We start from the raw sequence: 20,014 nt of genomic DNA, 5'->3' as shown, positions 1-20,014 counted from the left end.
TGTACCTACCGTTAGGTATAATGGTGGACAACCAAGGGATAGAAGGCAATTGTGATAAGGTAGAATGATGGCCATCCTTTCCAAGCCTGCCTTGCCACCTGTGGGCCTGGGGTCAAGGCCCCTGCCTGGCATTCGGGGCCCTGCAGTCTGGCCCCGGTTGGGCTTTCCCGTGAACGTCTCCCTGTGCCTCATCATCAGATCGGGGGTGGGGATGGGGTTGGCGGGGAGGCAGGCTGTTTTACTTAATGTCTCGTTTGGTAAATAACCTCTGCCGCGCTCGTTCCCAACTCCCTCGCTGTGAAAATCCTTTCCATCATTCAAGCTTCAAGTCCACCCCCATCGCTTCCACATTGCTTTCCCTGAGCACTTAACCCACAGTGAGCGCTCCGCCTGCAAACCCTATGGAACCTGTCACTCGTGTGCAGTGAGGTACCTAAGTAGCTGGTAGAGGACCTTAAGGGCACTGACACACATCTGGTAGGTGCCCAGTAAGCTGTTGTCAGCCATGTGACCCTACTATACCCTAGAAAATGCCACATAAGTCGGGCGGTGTTTCTCGCAGCACGTTTCTCACCCTCATGTGAGGGTAGGGACGGGGGATTTCATTTTTAACCTGCCCCCTCAAGTGATTCTTGGGCACATTTCTTTGAGGATCACCAATCCAGAGAGGCAAGACATCGAGCTCTTTGGTGGCTAGACCTTTTGTGTTACGAGCACACACCCACGTGGGGAGAATGGTCCTGGTATATATACAGTGTCTGTTGCCTCAATTACTTATTTTTAGAAATTGAGCTCTGTATGAAGCCCGTGTATCAATTCACTTGGCAAGAAGCATAATGAAAAAAATAGAGTTAAATTTGCAGCTGACAATTTGAGCTGGCAGCCTAACTTAGAGGGTCCTGGAAGTCCTTATCTTAACATGCCACACAGCAGATCATTTTAGCATTTCTTGGGAAATGATAAATGGGTTAAGCACTTGAGTGGAGACATAGCAGCTTATCACATCTGTGGGGCAAGAACTGGGAGGAGTAGCTAACAAGCGCCAAGATAGGTTGCAATAGGCCAACAGAAGATAAATTTTAATCCAGATAAGTGCTGCCATTTAGATTTTCAAACTGCACAGAAAGGCACTGGAGGGAATAGTTTACATGGAGGAAAACTCTGAAAGACGTTCTTTTTTTTTTTTTTTTAAAGGAACTCCTTTATTTATTTATTTATTTATTTTTGGCTGTATTGGGTCTTCGTTTCTGTGCGAGGGCTTTCTCTAGTTGCGGCAAGTGGGGGCCACTCTTCATCGCGGTGTGCAGGCCTCTCACTATCGCGGCCTCTCTTGTTGCGGAGCACAGGCTCCAGACGCGCAGGCTCAGTAATTGTGGCTCACGGGCCTAGTTGCTCCGCGGCATGTGGGATCTTCCCAGACCAGGGCTCGAACCCGTGTCCCCTGCATTGGCAGGCAGATTCTCAACCACTGCGCCACCAGGGAAGCCCCTGAAAGACATTCTTGATGAGAGAATTCATTTCAGTTGCACCTGATGTCGTGCTCTACACTCCTGCTGTCCTGTGGGGCATCGCCAGAGCAGACGTTGGCATAGGCTGCCTGGGCTCGTATCTGCCCCATTTGGCTGTACATCCCTTGGTCAAGTTCTTTAACCTTTGTGCCTACACGGAGGGTTATCAAACTACCACATAGGTTATTGTGAAGTTGAAGTATTGCACTGAAAATGCTTAGCACAGTCCTGGCGTGATAAACCCCAGCTGTGCACTCAGACTACGTGCTTGGTCTGTACACTTTCGTGAAGAATGATGACTGCAGTGCTTATCAACTGAGGATGTTTATCAGTTGAGGATCAGTTGACCTTTAAAAAAGTTTTCAGTAACAATAAGGGAGTGCATGAGATTTTTATGTACATGAGAGGAATGTATTTTTTAAAATACACTTGAGCAAGAGGCCAGCCAGGATTTGGGGAGAGGTCCTCCTGAAATGCCATTTTTAAAAAGATAAGGGCCCTGTGACGTTTAGTCTAGGGAAATCTAAGGGGCCATGGCCATGGTCTTAAAATATTGTAAGGGCAGGCTATGAAGACGGCTGGAGTCAGAACTTGATCCACAAATAGAAACATGGAGACATGTTTAGTCCAGCCTCAGGGATGTTTCTAACACGAGAGCTTGCCTCATTAAGGAGGGAGGACCTCCTTATTAAGCGTTGCCACTGTGAAGGTGCATTGGGTGACCTCCAGGATCCCCCCACCCTAATTCAAAGATTCTAAGTATAACCTAAACCTAACCTGCATATCCCTTTTTTCATAGCTTACAGCTTCCTCCAAATCAACTTATGGCTCCTGGCAGGTATAATGGGAATACTGCAGACTGCTGCTGCTGCTTCCTATTGCCTGGAATTTTCAGTTTAGAACTCCAGGTCTTCTAGGGAAGGCACCTGGCAGTTGCACCAAATTACTGGTTGGTTGATAGTGGGTGGTACTATATGTAGTTTTCAAACTGCTAATCCTTAGAAAGAGGGTAAGACTATCTTCTCTTTATGAAACAGTAAGTTAATATATCTGCACTTTGCTCTCTTTTAGGCTATCCTCATGGATCACAACTGCCCCATTAAAACAAAAATGTATACTCAGAATAATATCCAGTCGTATCCGATAGGTGAGGATGAAGAATCTGAAAGTGACTGAGACCCTCAAAAGTCATCCAAGTATCTAATTGTATAAAACAGTGTTTCCAGTAAAATGACTCATCCAGAACTGTCTTAGTGATACCACTCATCCCTGGTGAAAGAGTAAAACAACCAAAGGTTTTCTTTTCCATGGTTATGATCGATTGCCAACAGCCTTATAAAGAAAAAGCAGCTTTTCTAGGGGTTTGTATAAATAGTGTTGAAAACTTTATTTTATGTATTTGATTTTATTAAATATTATACAATATATTTTGACGAAATAGTGTAAATCTATAAATATTTGAATCCAAATCAAATATAATTTTTTAACTTACATTCACGAACACCTGGGCAAAAAAGTCTTATATATTTTCTGAATATTGGTAATGAGTGTTTAAAGCACGCATTATCTCCGAGACACTTCCAATAATGAGGAACTAGAAGGAAGTCTGAAAAACAGAATCAAGTAAGACGGCATATATTATATAGTGACACTGAATGTTGAGTTACTGAACTTGTAATTACAGTTGACCTTGAACAACACAGGGTTTGGGGTGCCAACAACCCATGCAGTCGAAAACCTGCGTACAACTTTACAGTCAGCCCTTCGTATCCATGGTTTCACATCTCTGGATTCAATCAACCACAGACCATGTAGTACTGCAGCCTGTATTTATTGAAAAAATTCTGCATATAAGTGGACCCGTGCAGTTCAAACCGTGTTGTTCAAGGGTCAACTGTACTGTCAATATATTCATGAGTTAAAAGCTAGTTATCTCAGATGCAGAAGACAAGAACTTGAGCCAGTCGTCTTTCGGATTTATCCATGAATCTCAGCGGGCATTAGTTTTCTATGTAATCACCTACCTGGAAACAGATGGTTGTGAATTATATGTTTACATGTCATGTGGTTGGCAGCAAACATTAAAGCCAATAAGGGTAAAATAGTAAATGTTCTGAAAGCAGAGAAAAGCACCCAAACGTATAAACAACTAGAAGCTTTCCTTTTCAGATATATACTTGTCTTACCGGATGACAGAAAATTGAGGATAGATATACCTTATACTGTCAGGGTTGTTTAAGCATGATGAGATATATCAACACCTAGCTCAGGTTTTAGAAAAGAAATTTAAAAGGCTAATAGCTGCTGTGATGTGAAAAAATCAGACTATAATTATCTTTGACCTGGAAGTCATCCAAGTGTTTTCTAGGGATCTACTAATTTTGAGTTGTTTGAAACTATTATTTTTTAGACTTCTGAAAGTTGTTCACATCAATGTGAAAACAAATTTTACATGAAGATGAAGAAGGAATGAAATTGTCTTCAATCGTGTTAGGAAAACAGGTAAAAATAATAGGGTGGTCAGGGCACACCCCCTTTCACAGGCAGGAAAAAACCCAAACATCTAAAAATGTCTATGTAATACTGTATCACCTAGTGCTGTGTGATGTAGTTTTTCTAAGCATGACGACGTTGATGTGCCTTTTCGATGTGATAGCAAGTACCGTGTTAGTGAACATTGTTAGTTTACATCGAGTTTTGTATGAGATATGAAGATAGTGTGGAATGTCTCAAATAACACTTGTTCATTCTGTAGTTCTGTAATCGTAAACAAAAACTACTTAATGTCAGTTCTTTGTTAAGCTAAAATTGTGCTCCTGTTAACTTGGAAGGACCCCTCAACCTTATAATTCTCTAAGAAAGTAGCTAATACTTCCCATTTTCCTTATGAAGCTTTTTTTGTGGGGCTTTGATCTGAAGTCTGGTTTTCAAGTGCATGTGTTGGAAGCAAACAAGTGTCCTACTCGTGTATTTGCGTTGGGCGACTTACACAAGGACTCTTCTTTGCTGGAGGCACTTCTATGGCCAAAGTAAAAAGGCAGGATTGTTCTCTACTTCTGTAGGGGAGAGCCTTAAAAAAGAACGTGCTGCAAATCAATTCTCTTGCGGGGTTTGTGGTTCTCCTCACTCCCAATACCATGTACCTTATCCCTCTTTTATTTTTGCCTGCAAGGCTTCAGTCTCTTCAAGAATGACTGGCAGCCATGTCTGCTGGTGATCCCTAGAGATCATATAAAAGATATATATTTTTCAGAACTGTTTTGAGAGCAAAAGGTGTCAGTTGTATCTGAAGGAGAAAAAAATTGTAAGGTCTTTTATATGACTAGTATTCTGGGGTTGGCAAGACTATGAAAAGAGCAGCTTTTTTTTTTTTTTTTTTTTAATGTGTGTATCAGAACAAAGAACACACAGCTCTCTGAACATTTATTTTTTGAGCAGAGGTGGTTTTTATGTTTGTACCTGGCAAAGCAGATACAAAAAGCTTAATGAGGTAGTGATGAATATTCAATTCTTTCTTTTGACTGCTAAGTGTATCCACCTACGTCATGTTTTAGCTAGTTTACTTAATAAATCTTCTGAACACTACTGTGCCTGTTGTATTCCTTTGTTAACCAGATATTATCATTGGAATAAAATATGTAAGAAGGTATTGTTTTAACTGTGGGTATTCAATTAAAAACTATTCTTCTTTGCTTGCAGGCATCAGGTAAAATCCACTCCAGACTAGTTTGAACCATACTTTTTGACTTTGCAAAATTTGTTTTAAATTGAAGTATGTAACTAGCCACATGGTGTCAGTGTGGAACCAACCAGTAAGTTATCCTTGCATCTCTAAAGTTATATTGTTTTCCTCATTGCTACGAACAAATAACTATATCTGATGAAAATAACTATGATATGCAGCCACTTGACACAGTAGGTCCACGGTCCCTGGAAGTTCCATAAGACTTAGGGTGCACATGTGTGCACCTTTCAGGGGTGAGAATCCATGGTTTTAAACAGATCTTAAAATGGATCCATGGCTTAAAAAGGCTTAAGGGAACCTCCCCCAACCCTGTTTTTAAAGGAAAGCTGTTATCTCTCAATTTAGAAATAAACTCATTTTAAAACTAAAGTGATTTTAAATTTATTCACTTTTAGGGGACTTAAGATTTTATTATCTTACTAGTAGTAAGAGCCAAATACCTTCAAACTGCCTTTCAAAAAATTCAAAAATACTTAAATTTAGAATTGACAGTACCCTCAAATTTTTAGCATGTGTTTTCTCCTCTCAAATTCACAAAACGTCCACATAGTATTTTAACTAGTTCTGATACTGAAGAATGTAAGGTTTGATATTAAGAAATGTAGCATATGAATTGATTCTAAATGCTAAAATATTGCTCAGCTTGACTGTCTAACCTAATAATTCATCTAAATACCAATGTAGCAAATACACTTTAGTCCAATTACTACTAGATAGCAGAGGCAAATCCATAAATCTGATTATTTCACAGCATTAAAAAAATAGTAAAACCAAAATTTAACGCTTTTAGACAATTTTCAGAATAGCAATTTTGTTTAGCAAAAGCGGACTTTGTTAAGCTTATCTTCATGGCCCAATTATACCAGGCAATAATTCCATAGAGATGCAGCAGTCACCTTTTTCAGATGACATCAAATGAAGATATTCTTGTTTTCTGTGGTAGTTTTTATTTAGTATTATTTTTTAGCTATTGATAACATAGCATGGCAGAAAGATTACATCAGGACTGTGATATAATACAACTGTTTTCACTGAAGCCTTATACCTTACTATTCCTTAGGCTATTGGAGTGTCCCACCCCCCGCCCCCCCCTTGCACGAAACTACAACTGTGATGCCTCTACTGCCTCTCCCAGTAAATAGAAAAATATTGCACTACATTGAAGGTATACTTTACAAATATCATTAGCAGCATTACTGAGCTTTCCAGAATTGTGGTTCTACAGAGTTAAATACTTTTAAAACATGAGTAGATTTTTATGAAACCAAAGTTTTGCATTATTTCTACAGCTCTTTCAAATGCATCCGTTTCAGCAGCATGCTTGGATGTCACTAAAACTTCCATGGTATAATCCAAAACCACCAGCCACTTACTCTGCCTTCCAGGTTGTCAGTGGTAAGTGATTTTTTTATGATAAGATGACAGTTGGTTATTACATTGGGCAGATTGTTTCAAGCTATTGTTACAGAACAACATTTTAGCTTTCAGTGAATTTGGTGTATAAAGACTTCTACAGCAGTGTTCTTTTAAAATGCAAGCATGTTTAAATAAAAATGGGGGGTATACACAGATATATTTTTGTTATAAACTTGGCCAAGAAAGGTATTTAGTTTACTAATATTTTACTTAATAAATAATAAAATAGCAAGAATGAGAACTGGCTATTGATTTTAAAAGTGGAATGGCTTTTCTACCCATAAAAATATTTTTATCATCCATATAAGCCTTTTATTTCAATAGCTTTTTACTGTTCAGAGAACTTTTGCAGTTATGCTGTTGTTTTCCTCACAACAATCCTGTGAGGTAGAAAAAATTTTGTTTATTCCTACTTTACAGCTGGGGAGCCTGCAGCATGGAGCCCTTTTGTGGCTTGCCTATGGTTACACAGTTCACTAATGGCCAACAGAAGAGCTTGAACTTAAAGTCTTGTATGGAGTCCTGGGTCATAGACCTGGGCCAGAATCCTTACTATTATACTATGCCTTTTCCTGCCAGCCATAAAAACTGCCATCATCTAGTTTTAAATTCATGTCAGTTTCACTATATAGCAATTATCATAGCAGTTACCTACAAAAGGGAAAAACATGTACGTATCTATTTTATAGACATATAAAAGGCCAAAACTTTTATGGTATACCAACAGAGGTCATGCTCACATGTTTTCCCTCAGTCATGTGTTATTGGGATCCACATGATGGCCTGAGTATCAGACTAGACCTTCATTTTAAGAGAAATGGTTCCAATTCCTATGTATCTATGCTGTGTAATTTTTTTTTTTTTTAATAAGACAGTCTGAACTACAGAAGCATTCAGAACGATCACCATTCCTTTAAGCCTGTAGGATGTCAGACAAAGAAATAAATCTATTTTGCATGATTCCTCTCCCTTACAGCATTCTCATGCATGACTATTTTTCTAAAACAAAACAGCCAAACCAGATATCAACAAGGTCATTTTAAGAACAGTCTTCTGAAACTTCAAATATCTACATGCTTTATTTCCTATGGGAGAACTGAAGATGAAAAATAATCATAAATGTTTAGTACTTCCATTTGAAAGGCAAGTGTCAACATTTTGAAAGATTATATTTCAAAATCCTACTGGTTACTGTTTTTTTTTTTGTTTTTTGTTTTTTTTAGTAATCTGGTCATCCTCTCAAAATTCTTGACCAACTGCATTCTGTATTTATTCCCTATTGCATTTTGGTTTTCAATGCAAGCTCTTCAAATTAATCACTATATTCTCACTGTACTTAAACTGCACATAAGCTTTAGAAAAAAATTTCACAAAAGCATAAAAAACAAGCAATATATGTAAAAATTTTTTTTTTTTTTTTACTAAATCAGCATAACTAACTAAAGCTGCGGCATCTGCTTTCATGTTACATTTGGCAAAATCAAAACAAAAAGCACTCCCCCAAACCCCAAAATAACAAAAATCTCAAGCAAGTAGATATGACAAACTTCATAACACAAAGTAAGATTCAAAACCTGTTCCCTCAATGATTGCTGTTGTCAATTTGGGCATGCAGCAAATTTGTTGTTATAACTGTGATGGAAATGAAAATATTTCAAGAATCTGGACAGTATCCTATTTAACACTAATTCAAAAACTAGGAAGAGGAAGGAAAAAAAAACACAATGAGACATCACACCTACATAAACACGAAAAGTCAGCTTACATAATTACATAATTAGAAAAAGTTAAAAATAAATTAGTAAAAATAAATTCCCAGTATAAACCCAAAAAGCATAGCTATAAATGCAATCTGAAACAACCAATTTAGTGAGCTGGTCATGTTTTTGCTGGAAAACCACCTTTTCCACTCTAGTTCTTACACAAGCAAATAACTGTGAAGAAGCAGGCCAAAGTGCATAATAAGAGGGTTTAAATGTGGTTATATCTGTGGTACTTTAGATGCAACTTTTCCTCAATCACTTGAAAGTTTAAACAGACTGTTACACAGACTCAGATGGGCCAAATAAGTCATCTGATATGCTACTGAATGGCTGAGAGTCTATTAGTTGGGTTATTTCACTATCATCAAGGTCTTCTTCCGTATCATCTGTGTACTTGCTTATTTTTTTGGAGTGCTGGTCTAAGGACAGACTTTCTAAAGATTCAATATCTTCAATGCCTGCTCTGTAGTGGATCATAAGAAGTGTTAGAGCTTGCAGTCTTTCACCTGATTTAGCCAAAGCAGCAGAAAGAAGTGATTTTTTCCTCGTATCTGTTGTCTCTTTTTCTTCTCTAACAAGGGTATTATTATGTTCCAACTCCTGATCAATTTCATTCTGCAGTTTATCTAGCATGAACTCTAGTTTCTGGATCCTCTCCTCTGTAGGCAACCCCCTGTACAGATCACGACCGATTTCTTTAACTGCAATGAAAACGCTGTCATCCAGACCACCCTCCTTTCTCACTAATTTTATTCCTGTGTTGTTGCCCCGTTTAGAAGGGCTGTTTGGGCCACAGATCTCTGTGTCACTGCCTTCGTTGTCTGATGTGTTGGGTGTGTGTTTTGGTGAAGGTTCTACTAGATCAGTTCCTGGCTCAGAAAGGCGAGTTTTAGAGACTTGACGCAGATTTAACAAACGAGAGCTCGTATTGATAATATGTCTTGTCAAACCTGTTGTTCTGTTGACTGACTTCCCAGCTTCAGCATCAACACGAGGGGGCAGGCCTAAGAGGGTTTCTTGTCCTTCCAGCCTGAGATTTTTCAGGGCCCGGTCTATCCGCTGATCAGTTGCTCCACAAAGAGGAGTCTCGGCTAGACACTTTTCCTGACATTTTTTATGGCAAACATAAGCACAGAACATACACTGGGAAGCAGCTTTAGTCCAAACTTTTTTCTTACAGTAATCACACCAAGTTGGGTTCTGGAACTGAGTATCCTGGAAACTATGTTTATTTTCTGTTAAACCCATCTGTCCAACAAAGTGCTCCTCTTTAGGTAGGGCAGAAACCTCTTCGACCAAATGGAGTTCTTTTTCTTTCTCTAAGTTAGTAACTACATGGTGGTCTGGCTCTCCTTCTTTCAGATATTTGAAGTGAACAGTAATGTCACCGAAACAAAATTTGTCATTGAACCCCTTCTGCATACTCAGATTACGTAGCGCGGTTCTCGTGACCATGGCCTTAGGTGATGGGGCTTCCAGTCTGAATTTGGAAAGGTATTCCATGTTCGATGTAGCTAAGCATCCTAAAGCCACCTCTTCAAGTTTTAGGCTGACATGCCCCAAACAGATGAGACCCCCTAATTTGAAAGGCTCCCTGCACCACAGCGCGACATTTAGGTACCTGTGGCAGGCGTCTACGTCAAAGAGGCAGCTGGCTGTGGTTCTTGTCCATTTTCCTAGCTTATTACGATAGAGAATTTCTGATGATTCCCACGTTTGATGGTCATCTGAACTGTCCTTAGGAGGGCAGGAACTTTCTGAAGTCAAATCTTTTGCCACTTCTTGCTTTGCTAAAGACTGCTTAGCTGGAGCTGCTTCTTCTACGTGATCCAGATTTTTCGCTTGCTTTTCAGCAGGTTTATCTGCAGCAGGCGGTGGCAGCACCTTCTCTGGCTTTTCAACGAGAATATCTGGTTCTGCCTGATTTGGGGCATCAGCAGAAGGCAAAGGAACTTTGACTTGCGGTCGTGGTGGCACAGGTGGTTTGAAAGTGGATCCTTGGGTGGGTTTTGACACTTGTGCTGGTTCTGTTATCTCAGAAGATTTTAGGGCCAAGGGCTTATTTCCTTCTTTGGATGGAAGTTTTGGGGGTGGTGGGTAACTTCCTACAACTAATTTACGGTTTAAAACTGGTGATATAGTTCCAAGGGGTTTAACAGAAAGTGTTGTTGGAGTACGTCTGGGACTGTGACTTAATGACTGTGCCTCATCTTTGACCTCAGTTTGTGCTCTCACATCACTTGCTAAGTCTTCAAATTCAGAATCCAGGTCTCTGTTTTCAGCATCTACTGCCAACCCACTTGTTTCCTCTTCATAGTTTGGTTGGCATGAGCCTGACAGAAAGTTGTCTTCCAACTGTCCAAAGTTATCTTGCAGCACTGCACCCTGGTTACTCTGGCCAACAGGCCTTTCATAATATACCAGGACTCGGTCACCAGCCTGCTTGATAAGCTTCAACACTTGCAGTGTAGATGTGATTTTCACACCTGTTTTAAGATATTAAAAGGGAAACATGTAAATTACTGCAGTAAAAATTACCTAAATTCACTAAGTGTAATTGCCATTAATTCATGATTACTTAACTAATGGAAAAGTAATAGTGAAACCTCTAAAATATCTTACGGGCTTATGGATACATCAGTGTACTGATTCTTAAACCCTGACTGCTCCGATGTCCTGGAAATGTTTACCTTTTCAAACCAAATGGTGACATGAAAATCCTGAGGAAGGTGTCAAGCTGCTAACTCCTAACTGCTTCCCATTCCTTCCTAGGTTTAAAAGACATTTTTCCTCAGTTTGAACTGAAGTGAGCAGAGTGAGACCTATTGAAAAGGATTTTATTAATGGTTAAACCAGGCTTAAAATGATGGGAAACTGTGATTATATTGAGGGAAATTGTCAAATGCATCAGGGATTACAAGCTGTATGGTGAATGATTCAAATTAAGAGACCAATGCTTGAAATAAACTTAGCAAAATATTGGGTTGGCCAAAAAGTTCATTCTGTTAGTGAATACATTGTTCAATAAAAGGCTTGGTGAAAATGAAAAATGTCTTTTATTTTCACTTAAAACTGAACAAACTTTTTGGCCACCCCAATACTATTATGAATAGTGGACCCTTACAGATTCTTTTCATTAGCCCTACCCATCAAACTAATCTTTTTCAGGACCAGAAAGAATAAGGAAGGCTTTAAAGTTAAATAAGTTGTTTACTATCTGTATCTATATCAACAATATCTATCTTAAGTTTTCATTTTATTTTCTAATAGGTGCTACATCAATTAGTTCAAAATTCAAAAAGTACAGAAAGATGTACAGTGAAAAATCTCCCTTCCACCTCTATCTCCCAGACGTATTGTCCCTTCCCTGAGGCAATCAAAGCTTCTGATGTATTCTTCTAGGGATATTCTAGGTGTATCTTTTAAAGGCTCTATTTTTTCCCTACCCTCCCCAAACAGTACTTACCTAAGCCAACCCTTTCTGTAGGAGTTACAGAAAGGTGAGAAGGGGTCTTTGCTTTCCAAAGGTCTTAAGCCCATCCTAAATAAATCAAAGTAACACCAGCCCCATCTAATAACCTGACTTCAGAGTTCCTCAACCTCTATATTCTCCTACTTCGGCTGCCCAGGCAAGACCATGCTTTAGACCTGGTCATCACTTGGAAGTTTTCCACATCAAAGATCTTTTACTTGGAAATTAACCTCTGATCACAATCTCCTATTTCCACCTCTAACAATCCTGTCTGCTAACTGAATCTGTTTTGAGGTAGCTTCCATGTCCAATCATTCCTCCTTTGCTCTCATGGTCCAGCTGGTCTCCTGATACCACTTGCTTTTCTCCCCAACCTCGGTTCAAGACTTCAGTGGTGTTCACATCAAACTTTTTAATTCTTTTGCCCCAGCCCTTTCCTCTTCTACCATCTACCTGTCTTTCTGATCCCCAGCTTTGCTAGCCCCTTATCGCCCTTTCCTGCTCCTGAGCTTATCACCTGGATACAACTCCCGAGTTATACCATCTATCTGCAGCAAGGCTTTCAGTGCTGCTTTAGCATTCTTTTGACTGGTCTCTAAACAACTAAGTCTCCAAACACCAGCTTCAAACCTTTCTTATTCCCCTGAAACCCACCCTTCCTACTCTCTTTTATTCTGTAGATGACATCACCTTATTTACTGAAGATCAGTAAGAAGCCACCTCTTCTCCCTGCCAATCATTTTCAGGATCAAGCTATCTTAGAGGAGGAAGTATCCCTTGTACTTTGGATTCTACTCCCTATCCCCTTCAGGACTTTGCTCTATCAATTATCCTTGCTAAAATTTTAATTCCCTTCCTTCTTCTCCTTTAAAACCTTGTTTTCCTTGGTTTTCACAACACTGTACTAATTTGGCTCTGATCATCTCTGCTTTCTTTTTTCCCCCACCTGTATCTGTCCCTTGTATGCAAACGTTCCCTGGTTTTGTCATTAGTTTCTCTGCCTTTTTGTTCTCTCCCTAGATTACACCCATTTCAGTAGTTTCAACTATCAACTTTTTCTTTGGTTGGCGTCCCCTCTTCTTCACTCTAGTCGTACATTCCCAGCTACTTCTGGATATCACCACCTGGATGTTTCGTTGATACTACAAATTCAGTGAAGTTAAAATCTCTCTTTGACCTTCTCCTCTTCCTGTTCTCACTACTACGGGAATCCATTTGCCACCCTCCCCGTTCAGCCGATCTGAGTCATGGAGATGGCTGACTCCCTAGATTCCATCTGCTGTCAATCCTACTAGAGTTCCAGTCCATTGTCATTCCTGGTTCAGATCCTCCTAACCACTGGCTTCCACTGTAGTAATAAACAGCTTTTTACTATGATCCCTCACTTAGATCTTCCCTATTTTAATCACCAAACATATATTGCTTCCCAGTTTTCCTAAAACATTGGCTCAAAAACCTTTAGCCTACAAACTCATACTGAAATTCAGAGCTTTCTAGTATGACTTCATGATTCATCCAGCCTTAATTTCTGCTGCTTCCCTTTAACCACACTATGTCCCAGCAAAACTGTAGTTTGACATAAATAAAAATTAAGTCCTTCTAATGATCTGAGGTAGGCAAAAAACTTCAGCTCAATCTAAACTCATTCTTTGTGACTTAACATCTGCCTCTTGGGACTGTTCAGCCAAATATGGATTATTTTTCTTTTGGAATATTTCAAATATACACAAAAGCAGAGGAAATAGTAAAATGAACTCCATCATTGAGCTTAAATATAACAAACATTTTGCCAATCTTATTTCAATTATCACCAATCCCGTTACTAAATGTTTTTTTAATGTTGTATACCCATACAAATAAAGTATAGCTATAAAAAAAAGAATGTGTATCATACCCTCCCCTTATCTCAATGAATATTATTATTATTTTTACAAATGTTAGACACGAAGAGATGACTTTTGCATTTTCACCCTGCCTGTATTTATATTGCTTGGATTCATTTATTTATTTTTGATAATAGATATTTACTACTTGTATAATTGAAAACAAAAATCTTTCATAAAGGACGTAAAAAAGAAAACAATTTTATGCTGTAAGTAAAACCAAACAGGGTATGTATACATATAAAAAATTCATACTGAACTACGATTTTTAGCTGAGGGATAACTGTTATGTTTATGTTAAATAACTATGTAACAGATGAGGTTTATTTTATAGCCTTATTATCCTAAGTGTCTATGAACCAGTATCATCATCTGGGAGCTTGCTAGAAATACAGAACCTGGAGCCCCACCCCAGGTCTACTGAATCAGAATCCACATTTTAACACCATGCCTGGGTGATTGGAATACACAAGAGAGTTTGAAAAGCACTGTTTATGACATAATCAGAGGGATTTCCATGTGAAATATTGACTTAGTTGGGCTTCCAGGTATGCAATTAAATAATTTTCATTATTTTATTGTCATGATGGATATGAATTAAAGGTAGAGTTTCTTCGACATATAACCAAAGACAACTGCTCCTTAATTTAGGAACTAATCTACCTTGTTATTTATTGTTTTAGCTGTGAGAGAATATTCCATGTTGCCTTTAAAAGCTCAACTGTAACCAACCATGGGTTCAAGAAATCTCTTGACAAGCCTAGAATGGGTGGGTCAGGTACTACAAAGGTCTGAAAAGGTTTCGACTTTTCCCCCACTGGTGTCCACAGTGAGTCTTACTGCTTATTTATAAACATGCAAGCAAATAATCTGCCTAACAATAGAGACTTTTGGTTGTTATCAATCCAGCTGATAGGAAGGCATGCAGGTGACACATTTCTCTGCCAGTGACAGTGACTTGGGCTGCACTCTGAATGACAGTCTACTAACAAATGGCTGGCCAGTCAGGAACAATAAGGGGCAACCAATATGGGGCCACAGGACAGTTCAGGTATGCCCTCTTAGACGAGGAATCTCTCTCCTGTTCATTATCTAGTCCTAAGTGATGGGGGCAGTAGTGCTAACATTGTCAGTTTTAGACTCAGAGTAGTAATGGTGGTGGCCACACAGAAAGATAACTGTTGACCTGCCCTTTCTTTCACATTCAATAAAAAAAAAATAGAAGTAGAAGGAGGAAAATGGTCTAAAGATGACGTATTTTAAAGATTTATAATTAGAACTAAAATGACATGTGTTTTAAATTTTTTAAGGCTTCCTTCACATTTTTATTTATAGTATAGTTATTACTTTCTTTCCATTGTAAAAGTAACGTGCTTATAGAAATAAAGAAGGAAAGAGGGACTTCTCTGGTGGCGCAGTGGTTAAGAATCCACCTGCCATTGCAGGGGGACACGGGTTCGAGCCCTGGCCTGGGAAGATCCCACATGCTGCGGAGCAACTAAGCCCGTGTGCCACAACTACTGAGCCTGCACTCTAGAGCCCACGAGCCACCACTGCTGAGCCCGTGCGCCTAGAGCTCGTGCTCCCCAACAAGAGAAGCCACTGCAATGAGAAGACCACGCACTGCAATGAAGAGTAGACCCCGCTCGCTGCAACTAGAGAAAGCCTGCACGCAGCCATGAAGACCCAACACAGCCAAAAATAAAAAATAATAATAAAAAAAAAGAAATGAAGGAAGAGAGGAAAAACCCCCACATCTGTTCTCTGGTTTTCTCTGTAAATGCCAGGTATATTGCACATCAGCATAATTACCTCCAATAGCAATCAGTCGATCTCCCCGTTGAAGATCAGCAATTGCAGCAGGCGAGTTTGGGGCCACGGTCTCAATTATGACGTGCCCAGCATACCCGTCAGTTGACTGCACAAGACGAAGTGTAAGTCCGACACTTTGTAAATTCCCCTTTATTAATTCAACCTTTGATAAAGATAAAAAAATGAAAACAGATTCAATGGGTTCACAGTAGTGGAGTGAGAAAACACAACACATCGAGAGCACTACAGTTGACGCTTTTATACCACAGTGATTATTATTACAGACTAATAAAGGAGGGAGGAAATCTTTTATTGTGACAATATAAATTAACATATGCTCAGACTGCACATTTGTGCCATCGAACCTTTTAAATGGTGAGGTGAAAATAAACAAATAGAAATCCTAAATATTTTTCCTACATCTGGTATCGCATGTGGCATGCACTCCCTAAACTCTGACATCATTACCAAAGATGATTTGGTTTTTAAGGTTTTATTACAGAAAATTTTAAAAATATACAAAAGCACAAAGAATAATTAAAATGAACCCTGTGGTAGGTTATAAAATATAGTAACAAATTCTCCTTGACTTGAATGCATGTCCCTTTGCAATTAATACTTTACCAGACCTGCCGTTAGAGGTATACCTGTTTCTCCATCCTTCTCTCAGCAACCAATATAACTAGAAAAAACAGACGAAGACACAGACGACCTGAACATGATCAACCTTGACTTAAATGACATTTATAGAACACTATACCTAACAATGCCAGAATACACATTCTTTTCAGGTATACATGGTAAGTCCACCAGGATGTGCTATGGTCATAAAACAAGCATCGATACATTTAAAAAGACTGAAATCCAAAATACATTCTTTGAATGGAATTAAATTAGCAATCAATTAACAATAAGAAAGCTAGAAAAACCCCAAACATTTGGAAAGTAAAACAACACACTTTAAGTAATTCATGGTCAAAGAAGAAATCAGAAGGGAAATTAAAAAATATTCTGGGGGCTTCCCTGGTGGCGCGGTGGTTGAGAATCAACCTGCCAATTCAGGGGACATGGGTTCGAGCCCTGGTCCGGGAAGATTCCACATGCCTTGGAGCAACTAAGCCCGTGTGCCACAACTACTGAGCCTGCGCTCTGGAGCCTGTGAGCCACAACTGCTGAGCCCGTGTGCCACAACTACTGAAGCCTGTGCACCTAGAGCCCGTGCTCCGCAACAAGAGAAGCCACCGCAATGAGAAGCCCCCGCACCGCAACGAAGAGTAACTCCTGTTCACCACAACTAGAGAAAGCCTGCGGGCAGCAAAGAAGGCCCCACACAGCCGTAAAAAAATAAATTTATTAAAAAAAAAAAAATTCTGAGTGGAATGATGATGAAAATACAATCTATCAAAACTTGTGGGATGCAACTAAAACAGTGTTTAGAGGAAATTTATAGCTTTAAATACTTATATCAGGAAAAAAATTCTAAAATTAGTGATCTCAGTTCCTTCCTTAAAAAACTAGAAACCCCAAAGTAGAAGGAAAGAAGAACAGAAATCAATGTAATAGAAACTAAAACAACAGAGAAATCATGAACGCTGATTCAATGAAATAGTCAATAAAACTGATAAGCCTCTAGGATAGACTGATAAACAAAAATGTGTACTACCAAAATCAAAATAAGAGGGGAATATCACTACAGAATCTAGAGACATTAAGACAGTAGGCAACATTATGCACAACTTTATGCCAATACATTTGACAACCTAGATGAAATGGAAAAATTTCCTTGAAAGATAACAAATGAGAAAAACTGACAAAAAATAGAAAATTTGAACACCCCTATATCAATTAAAAACATCAAATTCATAAACCTTTGCACAAAAAAAATCCCTCCAGGTCTAGACTGCTTCATTGTGAATTGTTGAAATAACAATCTTACTTGGAATCTTTCAGAAATAGAGAAGGAGGGTATGCTTCCTAAATCATGTGTTAAGGCCAATGTAACCCTAATTCCCAAACCCAGACAAGAAAGCAGAACTACAGACTAATATTTCCAATGTTCAAATATGGATGCAAAATTTCTTAACAAAATTTTAGGGAATTCAACCCAATAATATATGAAAAGGATAATAATCATAACCAAGTGGAGTTGATTCCAGGAATTCAAGGTTGATTCAAGCACCCAGGAGTCAATTAGTATAAGTCACCATATTAAGAAAAGAAAGGAGAAAACCATATAAATATTTTAATAGCTGCAAAAAAAATCAACATCCATTTATGATAAAAGCCCCCAACAAAGTAGAACTACAAGGGAACATCATAAATCTGATTATAGGCATCTACAAAAATCTATAAGTAACATAATACTCAAGGGTGAAAGACCTGTTTTCTACCCAAGATCAGGAACAAAGCAAGGATTTCTGCTCTTACCACTTCAATTCATTATTATACTGGGGGTTATAGTTAGGGTCATGATGTAAGAAAAAGAGAAGACATAAAGAATGGAAAGGGAGAAGAAAAGCAGTCTTTATTTGCATATAATATGACCCTATACATGGATAATCCCAAGAAACTACAAAACAACTTTTAGAACTAATAAGTGAAATTAGGTCACAGAGTACAAGGTCAATATACAAAAGGCAAATATATTTCTATATATTACCAACAAATAATTAGAAAATAAAGAAACCAAATTAATTTGTAACAGCATAAAAATACTTAGGATTAAATTTTTAAAATTTATCTTTTTTGAGGTGACATTGGTTTATAACATTATATAAGTTTCACATGTACATTATATTTCTACTTCTGTATACACTACAGTGTGTACTCATCACCAAAAATTTTGTTTCCATCTATCACCATACAACTAATCCCCTTTATCCATTTCACCACCACCTCTCCTCCCAGCCCCTTCCTCTGGTAACCACTACTTTGTTCTCTATATCAACATGTTTGTTTTTGTTTGGTTTGTTCATTTATTTTGTCTTTATTTGTTTAAATTCCACAATATGAGTAAAATCATAAGGTCTTGTCTTTCTCTGATTTACTTCATTTAGCACAATGCCCTCAAGGTCCATCCATGTTGTCACAAATGGCAAGATTTCATCTTTTTTTTTTTTTAATGGATAAGTAGTATTCCATTGTGTGTGTGTGTGGGTATATATATATATATATATATATATACACACCACATCTTCTTTTAGGATTAAATTTAATTGAAGATGTACAAAACCTGTATGCTGAAAACTTCTGCAAAGGGAAATTAAAGAAGACCTAAATAAATGAAGAATGACACCATATTCATGGATTGGAAAACTCATTATTGTTAAGATGCCAATTCCTCCCAAAGTTATCTACAGATTCAAAGTAATCCCAGTCAAAATCTTTGCAGGCCTTTGGAAAGGTAAAAGACCTAGAATAATCAAAGCCATCCTTAAATAGAACAAGGCTGAAGGACTTACACTACCTAATTTCAAGGCTTACTATATAATGTTAGCATAATTAAGACAGTGTGGTATTAGCCTAAGGACAGATATTAGTTGTAGAAATTAACATCATTATTTCTTAAGATATCAAATTTTAGACGTGTTGACTTCATACTATAATAGACAAGGATGATAGTCCATTCTCCTGCCCCCAAATTACAGTAGAGTTACATCATTATTTTTAGTTCCTCTACATATCCTCTTTATAACTTTAATTAATATACTTATACCCCTATATTTCTTATTTCATCAACTACAGACAATATCTCTCTTGATACTAGGACTTCTATCTTTCCCTTCACTTCTCTTTATACCTTCTACCTTCTAAACTCTACCATGAAAGTTGATAACTATTATATTAATTTTTAAACTTTTTAAGCTATCAAGGTTGACTGAAAGTCATGTTTATAATATTGTGACTATAGAAATATTATTTATTGAGAACCTGGACATCTTTACATTTTCTGTCTTGTATAGCCTTTTGCTTTTCTTGGAGGTTTTTCTTTCAACAACATAGCTTTCACTTTAAATGTAGGATTTATGTAAGTACTGCTTCTGCAATTAGCTCTTAAATTCACCTATCCATTTGTTTACATATTAAATTATTAGCACTCAAAGCGAAGTTTTTCTTTACCCCCCCACCCTACTCCTGCCTAAGAAGAAGCCAGTTAATAAATGTAGAAGGAATGAGCAGATTTGAAAAATCACCCAAAAGGGGAGAGAAACATTTAGGTTAAAAAAAAAAAAGAGAGAGAGAGAGACAAAGAAAGACTAAAGAGATGTTAACAACCGAATGTAATGTCTGAATCTTGGTAAGATCCTAGTTCAGGGAAAAAAAATCTACAAAAACATTTATGGGACACTGGGAGCATTTTAATATAGACTGAGACTTTGGTGAAATTAAGGAATTATTAATTTTCTTATGTGTGA

At 38.1% G+C, this 20,014-nt stretch overlaps 2 protein-coding genes across 3 annotated transcripts in view; one reads left to right on the top strand and one right to left on the bottom strand.

The window, feature by feature from the left end:
- The window catches only part of SLC18A2 (solute carrier family 18 member A2), a 35,220-nt gene extending 31,400 nt beyond the window's left edge, over positions 1 to 3,820 (top strand). Inside the window, exon 15 of the mRNA XM_036828185.1 lies at positions 2,580 to 3,820. Coding sequence (XP_036684080.1) covers positions 2,580 to 2,684 — 105 coding nt within the window. The 3' untranslated portion in view covers positions 2,685 to 3,820. The remainder of the gene's footprint in view (positions 1 to 2,579) is intronic.
- Positions 3,821 to 6,892: 3,072 nt separating this feature from the next.
- Positions 6,893 to 20,014, bottom strand: part of PDZD8 (PDZ domain containing 8) — a 93,765-nt gene continuing 80,643 nt past the window's right edge. For both annotated transcript variants that reach the window (XM_036828182.1, XM_036828183.1), the window contains 2 exons: positions 15,600 to 15,762; positions 6,893 to 10,918 (listed from right to left, as the gene is read on the bottom strand). In XM_036828182.1, coding sequence (XP_036684077.1) covers positions 8,712 to 10,918; positions 15,600 to 15,762 — 2,370 coding nt within the window. In that variant the 3' untranslated portion in view covers positions 6,893 to 8,711. The remainder of the gene's footprint in view (positions 10,919 to 15,599; positions 15,763 to 20,014) is intronic.

Source organism: Balaenoptera musculus, chromosome 16 (genome assembly GCF_009873245.2).
Source record: "Balaenoptera musculus isolate JJ_BM4_2016_0621 chromosome 16, mBalMus1.pri.v3, whole genome shotgun sequence".
Classification (NCBI taxonomy): Eukaryota; Metazoa; Chordata; class Mammalia; order Artiodactyla; family Balaenopteridae; genus Balaenoptera; species Balaenoptera musculus.
This window is presented reverse-complemented; position numbering and strand designations above follow the sequence as displayed.